The sequence below is a fragment of the Erigeron canadensis genome, chromosome 6 (genome assembly GCF_010389155.1).
Source record: "Erigeron canadensis isolate Cc75 chromosome 6, C_canadensis_v1, whole genome shotgun sequence".
NCBI lineage: Eukaryota > Viridiplantae > Streptophyta > Magnoliopsida > Asterales > Asteraceae > Erigeron > Erigeron canadensis.
Genome location: NC_057766.1, coordinates 16,485,628 through 16,505,379, shown reverse-complemented (window position 1 = coordinate 16,505,379; position 19,752 = coordinate 16,485,628). Strand labels below are relative to the sequence as shown.

At 37.4% G+C, this 19,752-nt stretch overlaps 1 protein-coding gene across 1 annotated transcript; it reads right to left on the bottom strand.

Moving 5' to 3' along the window:
• Positions 1-1,490: 1,490 nt before the first annotated feature.
• Positions 1,491-3,383, bottom strand: LOC122604369. Its single transcript, XM_043777264.1, has 5 exons — positions 3,271-3,383; positions 2,479-2,916; positions 2,274-2,373; positions 1,839-2,120; positions 1,491-1,682 (listed from the first exon to the last, which is right to left on the bottom strand). The coding sequence occupies exons 1-5, from the start codon at positions 3,381-3,383 to the stop codon at positions 1,491-1,493; spliced, it is 1,125 nt and encodes a 374-aa protein (XP_043633199.1).
• Between the last annotated feature and the right edge of the window lie 16,369 nt (positions 3,384-19,752).

The following is a 19,752-nucleotide window of genomic DNA, read 5'->3' as shown; positions in this document are numbered from 1 at the left end:
TTTTTGTTATTTTTCTGATTTTAAGACATAAAACAGTTTAACGCACACATAAAATAAAGTTTGAATAGCAAATAACAAGGTTCACTCAAATGATTTATATAAAACACAAAGAGGTTCACAAAGGCGATCAACTCAGTGTATTCTATATAAATAACTTGATATGAGAAAATTAACACAGAATAGTCAAATACATATTTCCATATATAAACTTACAAAGAAGTTCACAAAGGCGATCAATTCTCTGTACTTTTATATATTTTCATATGTACATAACTTTGAAAATTAGGTATAAATATATAAGTATAAGATATTTGAGAATAGTAAGAAAGTACACAAAGGCGTTCAATTCCTCGTATTTCAATTATGTTGCAGTTATATGACAATACAAAGCAATTTGTCACACCACAAGAAATTTAAAAGAGAAAAAAAATTGAAAAAAAATTTTGAAAAAACTTTTAAGTATGGAAACCAAAATGATCTTGACAACATCTAATTATACCACAAATACATACTTGAATCACTGTAACCAACATTTCACTACTCAAATCAACAAAATAACCTAGAACAATTTCAAGATCGTCTTGGCTCATCATCTTCATAAGAATAGTTGCAGTTTTTTTTTTTAATTTTCGAAAACACAACATTAAGCATTTAAACATGTAAAACTCATACACATATAACCTAAACATGCTTCTAAAACATTCCAACATCACATAATCATAAACAGTCTAAGAAATTTCAAAAAAGAAAAAAATGAAAAATAAAAACTACATTCAAATTCGAAATCCTACCTGAAGATGTGATTAGATGATAATGATGATATGGAACAAAATGTTCAGATTGAAAGCAGCAACAAAACCCTTATTTTTGTTTTAATGATCAGACAAATATGATTTTGAATGATTTGAGAGTGTGACTGTGTGTGAATGTGTGTGTTTTATAGAAAGATGGAATCGGATAAAGAAAGGAAAAAAAATACTTTCCCTCCTTCTTAAAGAAGAAGAAAGGCTGTTTGGGTCGTGTGAGTCGGGTCTTGTGGATCTTGACTCGGTCAGAAAGACTTAGGACTTTTTAAATGGGCTTTTGAAAATGAGCTAGACTTTAACAAAGAAAATGGGCTTAATTAATTATAATTTTTGTTTTATGGTTTTTTCTAGTTTAAAAAGAAACAACAAATTAAAAAACCTTTTTATTAAAAGAAAAAATATTTTTGTTTACAATTTTTTAATTTTTTTATCGTTTTTATGAATTTTTTAAATTTTATATTTGTTTTTCTAAAAATAACAATGAGTTTTGGGTAAAAGGGTATACCTAGTGATTCCATATAACAACAAAACAAACCATAAGAGTACAAGTAATGTGACAGAGTGTCACACTAGTTCATACCTCGACATGCCGAGAATATGTAAACAAGGAAAGCAAAGGGACAACTTTAAACTCAAAAACTACAAATTAACTAAATAAGCTAGCTAAATTGCAGCTACAAGTAATCATCCAACATGGCCATCTTTCTGCATAAGTAGCGACTCCCACGGTAACTGCCACTCCTTAAGGATGCGTTCCACCTGATGTGTCCTCTTAAACCGCAATGTAGCCAACCTCATTCGGACTGTTGATGTAATAAATTTCACCATCACTTCAATAGATCGAGTTTCATTAGTGAACAATCGTTTATTCCTTTCCTGCCATATGAAATAGATAGACGCAACCAACAAAAGTCTTCCAATAACATTTTTAATAGACTTGGAACGTGATCTTGGCAGCATCCATGATAATATATCACCCTAATTTGAGGAAACACCATCCATAGCAGCAACAGACTTAATAGAATTCCAAACCTGCTTAGAAAAATCACAATCAAAAAACAAGTGCTCATGTGAATCTGGTCCTCGTTTACAAAGCGAACAACAAAGAAGGCGGAGATTCATATTGCCACTCTTATCCCAACTCAACATCTTATCCTGGGTCTTCAACTTTCTAGCCAAAACTAACCAAAGTAAGAAAGCATGACGGGGAATGCATTGCGAGTACCATACGAGTGCAGCCCAATGAACTACAGGACGAAGATCACGAAAACTATCCCATACTATAGTAGTAGAGAACACCGACTCCTTCTGCTCCTGGTTAGATATTTTCCCTATTAATGAAGGATAGCCAGGCCCCGGTTCCCAGGGTTAGGGTAAAAAAGTATGGATGAAGTAAGAAAAAGTACATAAGGAATAAGCCTATTAAGCGCAGCTAAGCTAATATGCGCCGGAGAAAGCCACCCACACTTTGTAGTCTTTTTGCACCGAACTAAGAGAAATCACAGGAATGCTAATCAAGACAGGAAACAGCGTGTACCAAGCAACCGACCAGATCCAATTTGCATCCCTAATTACATCAGCAACAATAGCTTTTAAGGAGAAATCAGCCTGCATAATTTGTCGTGGGGAGATAACCGTACACAATGGATCAGCAGATGACTACGAATCAAACCATGCAGAAGTGGAAGCACCATCTCCTATCTTAGAACGAATAAATTGCCTTAATTCAGATCGAAGATTAAGGAGCTTTCTCCATCCCCAACTACACCCAGATTTAATAGGAACATCCCAAAAACTCCACCCTTGCAACCTATACGAATGTACCCATTTAACCCATAAGGATTCTCGGTTAGTAATAATACTCCATATGTGTTTAGCCATAAGAGATTTATTCACCACCAAAATTTGCTTAATACCCAGCCCACCTTCATTTTTTGGTAAACAGATAGACTTCCATGAAACCTTTGCTTTACCTTTTCCCAATGGACCTTGACACCAAAGGAATGCTCGCATTAGTTTTTCCAAATCCTTAATAACACGAGCTGGTAGGATAAACATCGAAGCCCAATGAACATGCATAGAAGATAACACAGAACCAATTAATTGTAACCTTCCAGCAAACGAAAGAGATTTGGAAATACACAAATAGTGCAAATACACAAACTCCCCCTAGATACATGAATTATCCTTTTTCTCCCCCTCAAACATTGCATGATATTTAAGCACATTGCACATAAGCATAGTATCAATGTTTGACAGATAATGAATTATAGAGAAAAAGATGAAGGATTTGTACAAAACATGCAGAGGCAAGTTAGCGCATTGGAAATGAGCACTTATTTGAAATTGTTTCTTGAAAAGAAACTCATTCCAGGATCATGTGTTGAATAGCATCCGAGGTAGGAATACTAAACACAGACCTTTATTACCTGCAAAACACAATCAAGTTTTTCTAGGTACCTACCTTTGAATGAGTCCTTTTGGGTTAGTGGAATCAATTAAGGTATACAAATGAGGTTCTCGAACAAGAGGTTTATTCTTAAGATTTATCACAATCCCATTGGAATCAACAATCATTTTAGAAATCACAGTAGAAGATTTAGAATCTATTACAGACCATGGTTTAGCTAAATTACTCAAATTTTAATCAAATTTCCTATTAGGAACTTTCTTCTTGTAATCATTAGCTATCCAACTTCTTTTAACTGGTGATTTATCATACACTTGTGTTAATAGCTAGTAGATTTTTTAAATAAAGATTTAGAAATCCACTTATGGTTACTAGCTAAGCTCTTCTCTCCTGTAACAGATAAATTCTTAGAATTAGTTCGAGGAGTTAAAAACACATTCTGTTTTTTGTTTTGCTTGGTGGAAGATTTGATATTCTATTTCTTTGGTGTTGCAACAGTGAACCAACCATACTGATCTCTATAGCTAGTTATACCATTAGATGTATCTTTTATTAGCAAATCTTGGCTAGACTTAGACATCTTAGGTAATGAACTAGATGAAGAGATAGCTTTAGAAGCAGAGGTTCTAGAAACAGATGAAATATCAACTTTGAGCTTTGAGTTAGGAGGAATGGTCTTTTTACCTTTGACAGCTGAAGCAGGCTGACTTTTGGGTGAATAAAATGAAGTCGGAGCAATCTTAGATTTAGATTCCTTCTTTGGTTTAACTTTAGGCTTTTTGGGTGACATTTTCTCAAGTTCTTTTTCAACTTCTGGTGCAAAAACATGATTAGTTTCCAAAAACTTATCAAATTCTTCAAAAAAAGATCTGGATAAGTAAACTGTGAATTTTTTGTTTGAACTTCTGGTTTGAAAACATTTTTGTTAGTCAATTTTTCAATCAATGCTTTTGCTTTAGCCTTAAGATCAGTAGGAATTTCAATCTTTTGCTCTAAGTTCACTTTATTTTGGTCAACAGGGGTAGTCACAAGGGTATCAAAAGAAAGTATCTTCTTGACAGAAGCAAGATGTTTAGCTTTCAAAGCTTGAACTTTCTCTTCAATTTGGAAGAATGAAGATAGCATTGAGGTAGACATATCATACTTGAGGAGAGATGCTATGACCCTGCAGATCTTTGTTTGAATTCTCACTCACATTGGATGGAGTGGAGCAATCAACAGAGGTTAGATCATGCAACATTTTGGTAGGGGTGGTCTCACTTACCTTTGGAGAATGATCTTGAGTTTTCAGATGTTCAATGACTCTTTGTTGAGACTCAATCTTTTGTTTTAAACCTTCAATTTCTTTTTCCAATATGGTAGATGGAATATAAATTTATCTTTAAATATTTATCTATTTTAATCTATACAAATGTTATATCATAAATATAATGTAACTACTTAAAAAACATTAATATTTATCTTATAAACATTATCTAAGTACAGAATTCATTAACATTAAGGTTTATAATCTGAATCTTCAGGATCATCATCTTTTTCAGAGCCAGACGACATGCGATTTAAAATCCTTTGTCGTCTTCTCTCTCTCCAATGACGATCTGAATCTGACCATTGATCACTATCAAGGTCTATATCAGCTTGATTAACCTCTATGCTAAGATTTTCCCATACTTTAGATTCAGCTTCAACAAGATTATGAGGATCATTCTCGAACATTTCTCGAATCTCCCTTTCTGTTCTATTTTGTTCTGAATTCACTATCCGTGGATTGTGATAACCAGGACTCTTAGAATCAGAATTGGATTTACCTGAATTGGAATCTTCCTCATCTTCTGTTGACTCTAGACCATTATCAGGATCTGCATCTGGAGCAACCACCACGGCTTTTCCTTTATCTTGAGTCCCGGATGTACTAGCACCAGTTGTACCAGCAATTACTGTAGAAACGAGCTTTGATTTGTGTTATGATGCGGAAGTAAGGTGATTAACGATGGTGGAAGTGTGTGTGTTTGGTATGTGTTCTTGAGAGAGAAAGGTGTGTGTGTGTGTGTGGAAAGCTTGATTGATTGATCAGGGAAAAGTGTTACAAAACTTGCAAAATGTTAAGGCTTGAGGGGTATTTATACTCTAAGTTTATTACAAAAACTCCCCCTCAACCTTTCAATAAGTACACAAAATACAATGTTTGGAAATACAACTAAGCACTATTTTATATTTCTAACATTAAGCTCCTTTTTTTTTTATCTATTGAACTTTTAGAGGGTTTAAGATCAATATTTTGACTTTCTGAGATAGTCGGAGGAATATCACCAACTTCTACCTTTTCAGAAAGTTGTGTTAGAGACTCTGTATAATTATCAGTAAATGAACCTCTAACTTCTTTATAATCCAAACCCAAACCACCCTTATCTTTTTAATCCCGTGGTACAGGTGTTTGCAACTGCATTGACCTTATTAATTCAAATCCTCTAATTTGTTCCAATTTTGTATTAAGCTTAACTATTTCTAACTTTGCATCAACTAATTCTTTCTCTATTTTAGAAAAGTCTTCAGTTAGTTGAGCATACTGTTCATTTCCTACCTTTTCCATTAGAACCGACTCTCTTAATTTTTCTTTTAAAGCAACAATATCCTTATCCGATGCACGAATTTTATCTTTATAAAGAATTTCTTGTTTAACCAGACCAGAATTTATAGCGAACAAGAAGTCGTTTTCTCTCTTAAAGGCAGAATTTTGACTAGTTAAGTTATTCACAGATTTATTTAGAATGAACACCTCAAGTTTCAAATCTGACACCATTTTACAAACATCAACAATTGAAAATAAAGAACACGATACCTTTTGATCTGCAGCCTTGCAATCTGCCATGTATGCAACGAAATCTTCAGTCGTCATACCTTCAGGTATCACAATATTCTTCATTTGATCTTCAATGCTCTCCTCGATATTATCATCTACTGGCTTAGATGACTTCATCTTTTCTTCAGATTCTTTTACCACAGACATAGGTTCACTCTCAGATCTCACAGTCTCAGCAACTTTTCGCACATTCTGCTTTACTATCTCAGATGCATTCTTTTCACTTGAGTACACAGCGTAATCAATTGTCGCAGCTACCTCATAATAAACTTCAACCATGTAAGCATGATTCGAGGTATCATCTGTTTGTGTATCCCATTGATAAGTACCATCTGGATTTTGAACAACAACTGCCTTTGACTTCATAAAATGAGGAGTACTTGCTTGTTGTGGAGAAGCAGGTTACGTTATCATAGCTTGAGTTTTCTGACTGTTTGATGAGTAATACCGCCTTGATTGTAGTTTTGTCTACCAGCAACGGTATTATCATTTCTCTTAGGTCGTTGACACTCTCTAGCAAAATGACCAAATCCATCGCAATTATAACACTTTACCTTGGATTTTTCAAAACCTTTAGTGCCATTTCCTACAAATCTCCCTGTTCTCTGAGTGAATCTCCTGACCTTGATGGTAAGCATAGCTAGCTGCCATTGTAGATCCATTTCTTTAAAATCATCAGGATCTATTTGATTGTAATCCTAATCGATCAAAGCAGGATCAGTGACCTTTCCGCCAATAAATGCTTCATGAGCAGTACAAAAAGCTGAGTAAACACTCATTCTACCTTCTACAGAACTCATACTCATTGACATAGAATGGAAAGAATGTGCATTGCTCTTGACATTCGTATTTGCATTGTCATAAGCAACATAACCTACAGTTCTCCCTGCATCCATTATTGGTGTAACTTCAGCAACACTTAAAAATGAATTGTTTCCTGAGCTAGTACTTGCCAAATGAACTGAATTGGCATGATATAGAGATGGATCTTGAGAAAACTCTGAATGAGTATCCTTAATTCTTCTCTTCATATCTCTGTTCTTAAGTTTGGATACTACCGTCTTAAAATCCCATGAACTATATTCCTTATGATCTTGTAGATGATGAACATAATCAGTCCACGATTTAGGTAGTGAGTCCAGAAACTTATCAACTAACTCAGTCTGAGGATAGACAACCTCAAAATATGACAACTCAGTAGTCAAATGACTGAATCGAGTAATAATCTCATCAAGAGATTCTTCTTTCAGTCCATTGAAGGCTTCATATTGGCGTTTCAGAAGTTTAATACGATTCTTCTTCAAAGTTGCATAACCCTCACAATATCTTTCGAGGGCGTCCCATAAATCCTTTGAAGTAGTTTACTTTTAAACAAGTGTACACTTTCCTGAGGTAAGTCCATAGTAAGAGTAGATAAAGCCTTTCCCTCAACAGTGTACCTCTTCCTTTCTTCAATCGGCATACCGATATATGTATATCTACCGATTACTCCATTCTTCTCATAAGTAGTCCAATCAAAACCTTGAGTTATCACAATCCACATATCAATATCAGTTTGACGAATTTAGTCTTCAAATCGTCTTTTCCACATCCAATAGTTCTCCAAACAGAACAGCTTTGGAGGTGTGTTCCCATGACCAACTTCATGATCGTGCATGATCATCTGACTGATAAGTAGGGCATTAGGAGAGTTTTCAGCAACCGGTACGGTAGTCATTTCTAATCTTTTAAATCAAATGAAATAACAAGTAGTTCGTGCGGCACGAAGTCACACGAGGTCACACGAAGTGCACGTGACATGAAGTGAAACACGAAGGACACTTGTCACGAACTTAGGCACGAAGAGCAGTTCGTGCAGACGTGGCACAAAGATGACACGAAGTCAATCTAATTACGTAAGCACGAACACGAAGTTCACCTCGTGCTGACGTAAGCTCGAAGTCACACGAAGAAGAGCACGAAAATGTTTTCTAACACGAATTTCAGCGAATCAAATAGTCTTACACATTCTGGTAATCAACCTTAGGGCTCTGATACCACTCGTAAAGTCCTATGGCTGCGTGGATCATAATAAGATGTGATTCGTTATGTCAAGAGTGCGAAATCCTCTTGAGATAACTAGATTGCTATTGCCTTTCGTCGATTAATGAACAATTAACCAACCTAAGGTGATGCACGAAGCTTGTGGTTCGTGTAAGAGAGCTCACGAACAACAAGTCCAACTAATTTGTGATTTGTATGATGTTTTCGTATAATGGATTACCTAATTTCATAGATTAGGTTTGTATTTATACTAGTATGGTTTTGGTTCATGTGGGCTTCGGCCTTAATTGAAGGAATAAGCCCGAAACAATAAACCAATCGACTCGCCTCGTGCTGACATCAACACGAGGCCAGTCCTTCATGCTGATGATGTTAGCACGAGGTTCGACCCTTTGGTTCTTTGTTTGACTTCGTTTGGCTTGTACATAACATCCAACCATCGTTTAAGCATCCTACGACACTTATAAACCTTGGTTCTATGTTCTTGTACCTGCAAAACAATATATAATACACAAACACAAAAAAAAACATAAACAAATATAATATTGAACTTCAAACGTAATCATTAAATACCAACAAAGGTTCTTATTTAAATGATTACAAACATAGTTCCTAAAACATAAACGATAATCAAATCTATGTTGCGATTGTCAAACGAATCTGCATCTACAGAATTGAATGTGCGGTTTGGATCGATTAAATCACGATCTAACAACATCTAAGTGTGCGGAATCCACTTAGATTCGTCTTTGAGGTTTCTTAATAATTATGAACATATAATCACTAATACACATAGAATAAGAGATAAGAACAGATGTAAAACTCGTGAATATCATTAATCATAAGATTACAATCACTAAATGAGTCCACATTTGACTGGAAAGGGGTATAGATCTCTACCCCGTGCGTGTTGAATAGAATCTGTTGCAACTCAAACCATTAAAACACAAGTGCAACCTAATTCTAGTATATATAGTGTAATGCAGATTCGTGTGACAATCGCAACATAAATTTGATTATCGTTTATGTTTTAAGAACTATGTTTGTAATCATTTAATAAGAACCTTTGTTGGTATTTAATGATTATGTTTGAACTTCAATATTATATCTATTTATGTTTTGTTTTGTGTTTGTGTGTTATATATTGTTTTGCATGTACAAGAACATAGAACCAAGGTTTATAAGTGTCGTAGGATGCTTAAACGATGGTTGGATGTTATGTACAGGTCAAACAAAGTCAAACAAAGGACCAAAGGGACGATCCTCGTGCTGACATCATCAGCACATAGGATTACCCTCGTGCTGACGTCAGCACGAGGTCGGTTGGTTTATTGTTAATTGGGCTTAATTACGTCGATTAAGGCCGCCTACACAAACCATAACCCTACTAGTATAAATACAAACCTAATCTACAAAATTAGGTAATCAATTGAATCCATTTTGAACGAACGTTTCACTAATCATGAATTAGGGATACTTGTTGCCCGTGTGATCTCCTACACAAACCACAAGCTTTGTGCATCTCCTTAGGTTGATAACTACTTGTTGATTGACAAAAGGCAATAGCAATCTAGTTATCTCAAGAGGATTCCGCACTCTTGACATAACAAATCGCGTCTTATTATGATCCACGCAACCATAGGACCTTACAAGTGGCATCAGAGCCATAAGGTTGATTACCAGAAGGTGTAAGACTGTTTGATTCGCTATTGATTGCAAAATCGATTTGAAATTCGTGTTTTTAGTAAAGTTCGTGCTCTTCTTCGCGTGACTTCGTGCTTACGTTAGCACGAGGTAGTGTATGCTTAGTGCTTACGTCAACCTATCTTCGTGTCTTTCTTCGTGTCACATGCTGCAAGAGTGACTTCGTGTCTGTCCTTGTGTCACGTGCAACTTGTGTGACTTCGTGTCGTACCTCGTGTCATGTGTACTTCGTTTGAGCTCGTGTGACTTCGTGCCGCACGAAATACTTGTTATTTCGTTTGTTTGATTTCAAAAGATTCAAAATGACTACCGTACCGGCTGCTGCAAACTCTCCAAATGCTCTACTTATCAATCAGATGATCATGCACGATCATGAATTTGGTCGTGGGAACACACCTCCAAAGCTGTTTCGTATGGAAAACTATTGGATGTGGAAAAGACGATTTGAGGACTACATTCGTCTAACTGACATTGATATGGTGGATTGTGATAACTCAAGGTTTTGATTGGCCTACTTATGAGAAGAATGGTGTAATCGGTAGATATTCATATATCGATATGCCGATCGAAGAAAAGAAAAAGTACATTGTTGAGGGAAAGACATTATCTACACTTACTATGGCCTTACCTCAAGATAGTGTACACTTGTTTAAAAAATACTCTACTTCAAAGGACTTATGGGATGCCCTCGAAAGATATTGTGAGGGTGATACAACCTTGAAGAAGAATCGTATAAAACTTCTGAAACGCCAATATGAAGCCTTCAATGGACTGAAAGGAGAATCTCTTGAAGAGATTATTAATCAATTCAGTCATTTGACCACTGAGTTGTCATACTTTGAGGTTGTCTATCCTCAAACTAAGTTAGTTGTTAAGTTTTTGGACTCACTACCTAAATCTTGGACTGAGTATGTTCATCATCTACAAGATGATAAGTAAAATAGTTAATGGGATTTTGAGACGGTACTATCCAAACTTAAGAACAGAGATATGAAGAGAAGAATTAAGGATACCCACTCAGATTTTTCTCAAGATTCATCTATATATCATGCCAATTCTGTTCATTTGGCAAGTACTAGCTCAGGAAACAATGCATTTTTAAGTGGTGCTGAAGCTACACCAATAATTGATGCAGAGGGAATTGCGGGTTATGTTGCTTATGACAATGCTACTACGAATGTCAAGAGCAATGCACATTCTTTCCATTCTATGTCAATGAGTATGAGTTCTGCGGAAGGTAGAATGAGTATTTACTCAGCTTTCTGTACTGCTCATGAAGCATTTATCGGAGGAAAGGTCACTGATCCTGCTTTGATTGATGAGGATTACAATCAGATAGATCCTGATGATTTAGAAGAAATGGATCCACAATGGCAGCTAGCTATGCTTACCATCAGGGTCAGGAGATTCACTCAGAGAACAGGGAGATTTGTAGGAAATGGCACTAAAGGTTTTGACAAATCCAAGGTGAAGTGTTATAATTGCGATGGATTTGGTCATTTTGCTAGAGAGTGTCAACGATCTAAGAGAAATGATAATACCGTTGCTAGTAGACAAAACTACAATCAAGGCGGTATTACTCCTTCAAACAGTCAGAAAACTCAAGCAATGATAACATTACCAGCTTCTCCACAACAATCAAGTACTCCTTATTTTATGGATTCAAAGGTAGTTGTTGTTCAAAATCCAGATGGTATTTATCAGTGGGATACACAAACAGAAGATACCTCAAATCATGCTTACATGGTTAAAGTTTATGATAAGGTAGCTGCAACGATTAATTATGTTGTGTACTCTGTGAAGTCCCTCACTTGATGGTTATACAAGAAGTCAAGTAAGCACTAGATTGGACTAGTATTACAATAGATATAAATGCAAGAATATATATAAAGTAATACGTACTTAAACAATATAAAGTAATGCAAACTTAAACAATATAAAGATAAACAATATAAAGAATATTTATTGATGTTAAGTAAAATACAAGGTTGTTGCAGAACAAGATATTACAAAGTAAGTATCTAAACAACCTATGAATTACAAGTGATCTAATATTGCTAAATAAACTCCTTGATCGAAATACTTAAAGTTGTGAAGTATAACTGTTTAGATCGAGAGTATTTGAGCAAAAGCACCAAATTGCAAAAGTATAATTTGGATGAGGGAAGTGACTTGGTATTTATAGGCAAAAAGAATAAATATAATATTCTATTTGCCGTACAAATATGGTTACATGCATTTAATGAAATTACTTTAATTCCTTAAATGCATTGATTAAAGTACAAGAATAAAGTCACTTGATAGTGACTTGTCTTCTAATTAACCAACCACCATTACATGCGTGTAAGGCTTTTAACAAAGGACAAATGGATTGTCCGGGTAAAGGCATGTAAAGGCATAAAGTCAATTCCTCGTAATCAGTGTTCAGACTTGTAAGGTCTAGAATACTGTCAAGGACTCCAGTCAGGAGATCTGGTAAGTCTGCCAGTGAGCTCCGCTATATGACAGACTTCTTTCTTCAGACTTCAGTCTTCGACTTCAGTGAGAATGTTCTTCAGTGGAAGGATCTTGACTGGAGTGAAGTCCAGTGAACATATCTGGTGGAATCCAGATTCCTGTACAAGTAAGTTGTTCACTGGTCTTCACATAATTTTTGGACAAATCTTCAAAGGGCTCCAGTAGTCACGTCTGGAGCGAGTCCAGTAAATCTGGATCTAACATACTCAAGTGAAGAGAATGCATCTGAGATAGTAAGGCAGAATGTGCGAAAAGTTGCTTGAGATTGTGAGATCTGAGAGTGAACCTATGACAGCGATAAGTGAATCTGAAGAAAAGATAGAGTCATCTAAGCCAGTAGATGATAATGTCGAAGAGAGCATTGAAGATCAAATGAAGAACTTTGTGATACCTGAAGGTATGACAACTGAAGATTTCGTTGCATACATGGCAGATTGCAAGGCTGCAGATCAAACGGTATCGTGTTCTTTATTTTCAATTGTTGATGTTTGTAAAATGGTGTCAGATTTGAAACTTGAGGTGTTAACACTTAAAGAAAATTTAACTAGTTTAACTACTAAAAATGCTATTCTTTAAAAGGAAACTAAAGAGTCTGATTTATTTCTACAACAAAATTGCAAAAATGAAAAAGAAGTTGAACTAGATTTTGATCCTAATGAAGTAGTATACCATACCTTAAAAGAATGTGATACAGTGTTTTATGATAGAGAAGTATCTATAACTAGGATCCAGCCTAAATCTAGAATTGGTAAAGTTTGGTGTGTAGAAAATAAAGAAGAATGGTTAGCTGAACAAATTCCATATAAGGATAGACATTATGCTCCTTTTAAACCAGCAAGAACTATGGAAGAAGCAATACAAACGCTTGATACCATAGATGAAATGAAGGAGTACGGTATTCCAATTCCTAAAATAGAATATGGTCACTCTAGAAAACAACAAGTATAAAAGTGTTATACTTGTCGTGAGAGAGGTCATATAGCTATTGAATGTCCAAATAGGAAGGTCAAGAATCCTAAGAATGACAGTCAAGTCAAGTCAAAGGATGTTAATGATATTCCTAATACTAAAGGGAAGGATAAACCAGTTGAACAAGTAACTTCACCACAATTTATGAGTGCACATAGAAGAAATTATTATGAGGGGGAATACAAAAAGACATCCTGATAATAAAAATGCACAAAATTATGTTAAGTTACTTAAGTCTTTGTCATATGGTGAGTCTGCTGTAATAGATCAAGGGATTAATTTCAATAGATCTAAGACCCCAAAATGACAGGTACCTTCACAGAATACTACTTCTAGTAGTGGAAGTCCGAGTCTCTCTCGTACACCTCAAAGGAATAATTCACCTAGGAATAAGATGGCTCAACAGAACCGATCACCCCCTTCTAAAATTAATAGTTCGTCTAAATTCTATGATCGATAAGGGAGTCAACCTAGATATGGTACATATTCACCAAGGAATTCTCTTCCTGAGGCTAGTTTCAGTTCACCTAAGAAACAGTCTATGACACCATCTTCATCCAAGGCTCCATTACAGAGCGATGGATATTGGACCGAATTAATCATTGGAGATGAATTCGGCAAACCTAAACCTCAAAAGGTTTGGGTTCCCTTCAGAAACTAATCATCTTATTGTCTGATGTGCAAGGAGAACCAAGGAAGCCTATCAGTCTTTGGTATGTTGACAGTGGATGCTCTCGGCACATGACAGGGGACAAGAAAGTGTTGTCCAACTATGAAGATGTAAATGGTTCGTATGTTAGTTTCGCAGGTCCCAAGGGCGGGAACATCTCAGGCCAAGGTGATATTGTCAATGGGAAGATTACGCTGGAGAAAGTCAATTATGTGGAACAGTTATCACATAATTTATTGAGTGTTTCTCAGATTTGTGACAAGGGTAATCATGTCCATTTTATTGAGAAAGAGGCACTTATTTTGAAATCAGGATATGTTAAGCCTAAAGACTGGATCATGTCCATTCTATGGCCTTGTGTTAGGTGTTGACGATCCAAAGGAGTCAATTTGCTTATTGACAAAAGCAAACGAATCTGAATCGTTGCTATGACATAGAAGAATGGGACATATTAATTTTCGAAAGATGAATGATATTGTCAGACATGGTTTGGTTGAACGTGTTCCCGTGAAACGGTTTGAAATGGAAGACAAATATGTACTTTGTCTAAAAGGGAAACAACAAAAGTCTGCCCATAAACCGAAGCAAGAAAATTCTATTGCCAACCCATTTGAGCTACTTCACATGGATTTATTTGGTCCAGTGAATGTAAGAAGTATCGGTGGAATGTATTACTTTTTGGTGGTTACTGTTGATTACTCGAGATTCTCATGGGTATTCTTTCTTCAATCGAAAGATGAGACTCCACAGATTTTGATCAACATCTTTATTGAAACTGAAAACGTTTATGGAGTTCGAATTAAGAGAATCAAGAGTGCAACGGAACTGAATTTAAGAAAAAGACATTGGAAGTCTTTTGTTTGTCCAATGGAATCCAACATCAATTCAGTGCACCATATGAACCACAACAGAATGTAGTTGCTGAAAGAAAGAATAGGACTCTAATCGAGACAGCCAGAACAATGCTTGTTGATTCAGGGCTCCCTACTATGTTTTGGGGAGAGGCAGTGAATACAGCTTGTCATATTTTAAATAGGGTTTCTGTAGTTAAGCGTCATAATAAGACATGTTATGAGCTTCTACATAAGAGGAAACCAAATTTACAAAATGTTGAACCATTTGGTGTACCGTGTACTTTCTTGAAATATATACCTCAGTCAAAGTTTGATCCAAAGGTTGAAGAGGGTTTTTTAATGGGTTATAAACCGGGTACTCCAATTTGAAGGGTTTACAACAAATTTACTTGGGTGCTAATGTCAAGATTGTCAGTCATAAACCCGCTGTACATTCTAGAACTGGCAAGAATTTCGATTATGACAGTCTGTTTCGTTCATTACCCGGTCCTGCTTCTTATTCAGATCCTGAAACAGTGGAAGATGTGATCATTTTAGGAGATTATATGGATTATTCCACTACTCCTACATCTCCTCCTGCTCAAAATGTTGATACTACTCCAACCAAAGTTCAGTCTACTGTTATTGGTGAAGGTAGTAAGGACAAGAATAAGCAAACAGATTCAGATGATTGTGAACCCGAGAATACTACATCACTTACTCCGTCAAAGGTTTCACTGCCTGATGATGATCCTATTTCTGAAGAATCGAAAGATGATTTTAGCTCTCCTGAGTTTTAGATTAGAACGAATTTAGGAGAAAGTCTGAATGTTGATTCGGTTCCTCAATATCGAGTTAACAAGAATCATCTAGTTGAAAATATTCTTGGTAATGCTATGGAACCTATTCGAACGAGAAATCAGTTGAATAAGGAACTGACTAGTTTGTTTTGTGAAGTGAAAGACAGTGGACTAATAATTGAGTGTTTATATTCTGGTTTCATTTCACAAGTAGAACCCAAGAATGGTAAGGCAGCACTTCAAGATCCATGTTGGGTTGAAGCTATGCAAGAAGAATTAGTTCAATTTGAAAAAGTTGGAGTATGGGAGATAGTAGATGTGCCTAGAAATAAAGAACCGATTGGAACTCGTTGGGTATTTAAATGCAAACGAGATGACAAAGGGATCGTTACTAGGAATAAGGCACGGTTGGTAGTTTGCACAACGAGAAGAATATGACTATAACGAAACTTTTGCACCAGTTGCTAGGATTGAAGCTATAAGGTTATTTTTAGCCTATGCAAGTTTCAAAGGTATAAAGGTGTATCAGTTAGACGTTAAGAGTGCCTTCTTATATGGTGAAGTTAAAGAAGAAGTATATGTTCACCAACCACCGGGGTTTGAAGATCTGAATTATCCAAGAAGAGCATATCAACTTGATAAGGCTCTTTATGGATTACATCAAGCACCCAGAGTGTGGTATGAGAAGTTGTCAACACATGATATTTTAGATTTTCGCCTTATACTTATCTTCTCCCTTTTCTCTTCTGTAGGTTTTAACCCTTTGATCCAAACTCCTGACGGGTTGTCTTGCCATCATAGCCTTAGCTCTATCACCCCTTCTGAATGGGCTACAAAGCTGGCGAGTCTGGATGTTCCGCAACTGTCCAAGTTTTTCAACCAATCGTCCTTTTGTGCGACGATTGTTGGTAGTGTACTGGACTCGAGATTTTGCGAGATCGCGAAAGACAAGGGGCCATCAATGCAACAGATTGAGGAGCTGAGGTCAGAAAAATTGTCTTTCGAGTTTAAGGTTTCTGATTTGGAGTTTAAGGTTTCTGATTTGGAGGTTAGGCTGTTCGTAAGGGAGCCCGTTCGAAGAAAGAGGAAGTTGTTCTGCTTGTCAATGACCGTGCTGCTCTTATTGATCTGAGAGGAAAATATAAGCAGCTTGTTACTGAAGTGATCCCTTATGTTTGCAAAGCATATATGAATGGGCATGAGGTGGGTGCGAGGATTTTAAGCCTTTGTAGTGCAAATAGGGTCGATGCCGAGTTGGAGCTTATACGTGTTCTTGCTGCGGAAGGGCACATATCCCTTCATGGTTCCGAGCTTATGCGGGATACCATAGGTCCTCTCAACAAGGCCATGAGTGAACTTGAGGATCTTCATTCTCAATATTTGTGTGCCCTATCTGCAGATCCTGATGCTTCCCCCTCTCAGCTGATGCAAGTTCCCAATGTTTAAGTTTTTAAACATTATTTCCGAACATTTTATTTGCTGGATTCTTTCGTCTTCCTTTTCTTGTACCTCCAATAATCTTGTAAATTTTTAGCCTTATTTGTTTGGATTTATCTACTGGTATAAGCCTTTTCAAGATGTTGATCAGGCAATCTACTTACTTAACCTTTTCAAGATTTATTTCTTAAGGCCATGTTTGGACTTGCCTTATTAATCTTTCTGTTGCTAAGGCTTTGTCCTTGGACCGAGCTATTACAATATATGTTTAGAGCTCGTGGGTTGTCTTATGACAATCGCCTTTTAACTAATTTGTTTTATGGCAGTCGTCTTATGACATTATTTGCTTTATGGAAGTATTGTCGGGCGTCCCCTAAACTCCTCATAAAGTCTTTTTAGTATACATGTATAATTTGTGCATAGTGTTCTGATCGATCTTATTTGGAAAGCAATTTTGAAAAATCATGGTGCAGGGGGCCCTTTTATGGTAAGTTCCATACTATTTTATCTTTTAGTTGCTTTCTTCTGGTCCGGAGGTTTCCTTGATCCTGCATGTGGAGGGTCTGTGAGTGCGCTCGTTCTCCTTTTTGTAGGAAGTTCCTCCTTGGCCGTTGTATCCGGTTTTTAATCTAATCTGCTCGCGAGATAACTTGTTTTCCAAGGTGCTCTCATCAAATTATATTTTCGTTATTTAAGCCCCTTTCCAGGTGTCTAAGTTTTCCCGCTGCTATCGCGTCCTCTATAGCACGCAGCAGGTTTCGGCATGAGTCCGTGTTGTGTCTGTGATTTTTATGGAAGTCACAATACTTGCTCTGATCTTTTTTCTTGGTTATTAGTCTGGGTGGGGTGGGGAATGTTTGGGCCACCATCTCTGTCGCAAGAATCTGTTTTGGTGACTTTGTGAGTTTTAGTAATATTATTCTTTTCCCCTGAGTGCCTTCACTGTTGACTGTGTCTTGATTTCTGTCCACCAAAGCGTGAGCTTTTATTACAAGTTCGTTGTACGCCTCTGGTAAATTTTCCGTCAGAGTTTTGACCAGCGTGGGTGCCCGAAGACCATGAATTAGTCTTGATATTCTTTGGCTTTCGGGTAACCTACTTATCTCCTGGGTTTCCGACGTATATCTAGCTATGAATTGCTTGATTGTTTCTTCTTTGCGTCGTTTTATGTCATGCGCCACTAGGTGTGTCTTCCTATAATTTCTTGATGTGCTAAATCGTGACATAAATTTAGCTTCGATATCCCCAACGTCGCCTAAGGTCCTTAAATTTTCGCTTCACTCCTTTGCTTTCCAAGTTAGGGACTGGAAGAAAGCTCGACAAATCGTCCTTGGATCCTACCTCTGTGTTGCCGCGATTTTGGAAAAGCGGGTTAGGAAGTCAGTTGGGTCTCCCTCGCCATTAAAGCGTATATCTCCGATTTGCGCCTCTTTTTCTTTTCTCAGGGTATCTGGTATTGTTGCTATAGACAGGCTATCTACATCACCTGTTTCGGGTATAGGCTCAGATGAAGGAGCATTTTCTCCTCGGAGGTCCCCGTCCGTAAGGTGACATCTTCTTCGATCCAGGGGAACGGGCTCTAGTTCGTATACCTGGCCTGTTTCCCTTAGCCGTCTTATGATTGCACATAATACGTCGTAGTTTGCCTGTACATAAGCGTCAGTAATCTGCTTATCTATTAATGTTGACATCCTTCCTTCAGGTTCCCCCGAAACCCCTGCAGGTGGAATCTTTCCCTGCTTATCTATTAATGTCTTCAGAAGTGTTCCTCCTTTTGTCCGACCCTATCCTTATGGATTTCTTGGGTGGTGAGGTGTCTGTATTAAGGAGCATTGTTTCCGTTTTATCAATCTACTAGAGGTCATGCTCATGCCTGTGTCCGAGGGTTCTTGGGAGAAATTGTGTTGACCTGGGCACGGGGTGTCCGACTCCGGTTTTGTCCGCTTGCGCTTCTTTGTCGCGAGGTCTTTTTGCTGCAGGCTTACCACTTTGGATAGCTCTTCTTTTGGACAAGGCGGGGTGTCAAGCTCTTTCTCCCGTCTTGGGTTTGACAGCTTTTCCTCGAGCCCATCCTTTTTGATAGTTGGGGATCGCTAAGCGAGTTTCCCACGAACCTGGTTTTGCAGTTCTGAGGCGTATCTAGTCCCGATATTGTTACGTCGATGCGACACAAGCGCTTTTATCGGTGAACTCCTCGAGGTTGTCACCGGTTTTTCCTGACCTTCCGATACCGTCATGCCATGGGTAGGTCTTTCAGCTTCGGACCGGATGTAGTACTTTCCTTGTCAGGTAGCTCAGGCACAAGCATGTTTTGTGTTTGAGCCCCTGGCAAAGGGCTCTCTGCCGGGTCGCCCCGAGGTTCCGGTGAGATTAGGCTTCCCTTACGTGGTAGTCCAAGTTTTTAAATTCAGATGTATAGATCTGGGGAATCCTGCTCTCCCGGGCTCTGACTTCTTCGTCCTGGCCCGTAGTTCTCCCATGGGCGTCTTCGCGCCTCTGGTGTTTTTTCGGCCATCAGCCTTATGACAACGTGTGCATCACCCAGCGTATTCGATATTCGCAAACTTCCGTGGTATCGTTCATCAATCTGTTGCTTACTTTGGGGCAAGCGCGATTTTCTCGTTCCCTCCAGCCTTATCTAGCGGCGTACTTCGCCCCGCGCCAACTGATCTGTTGTCTGTTTGATAGAGGGCGTCGGATCGC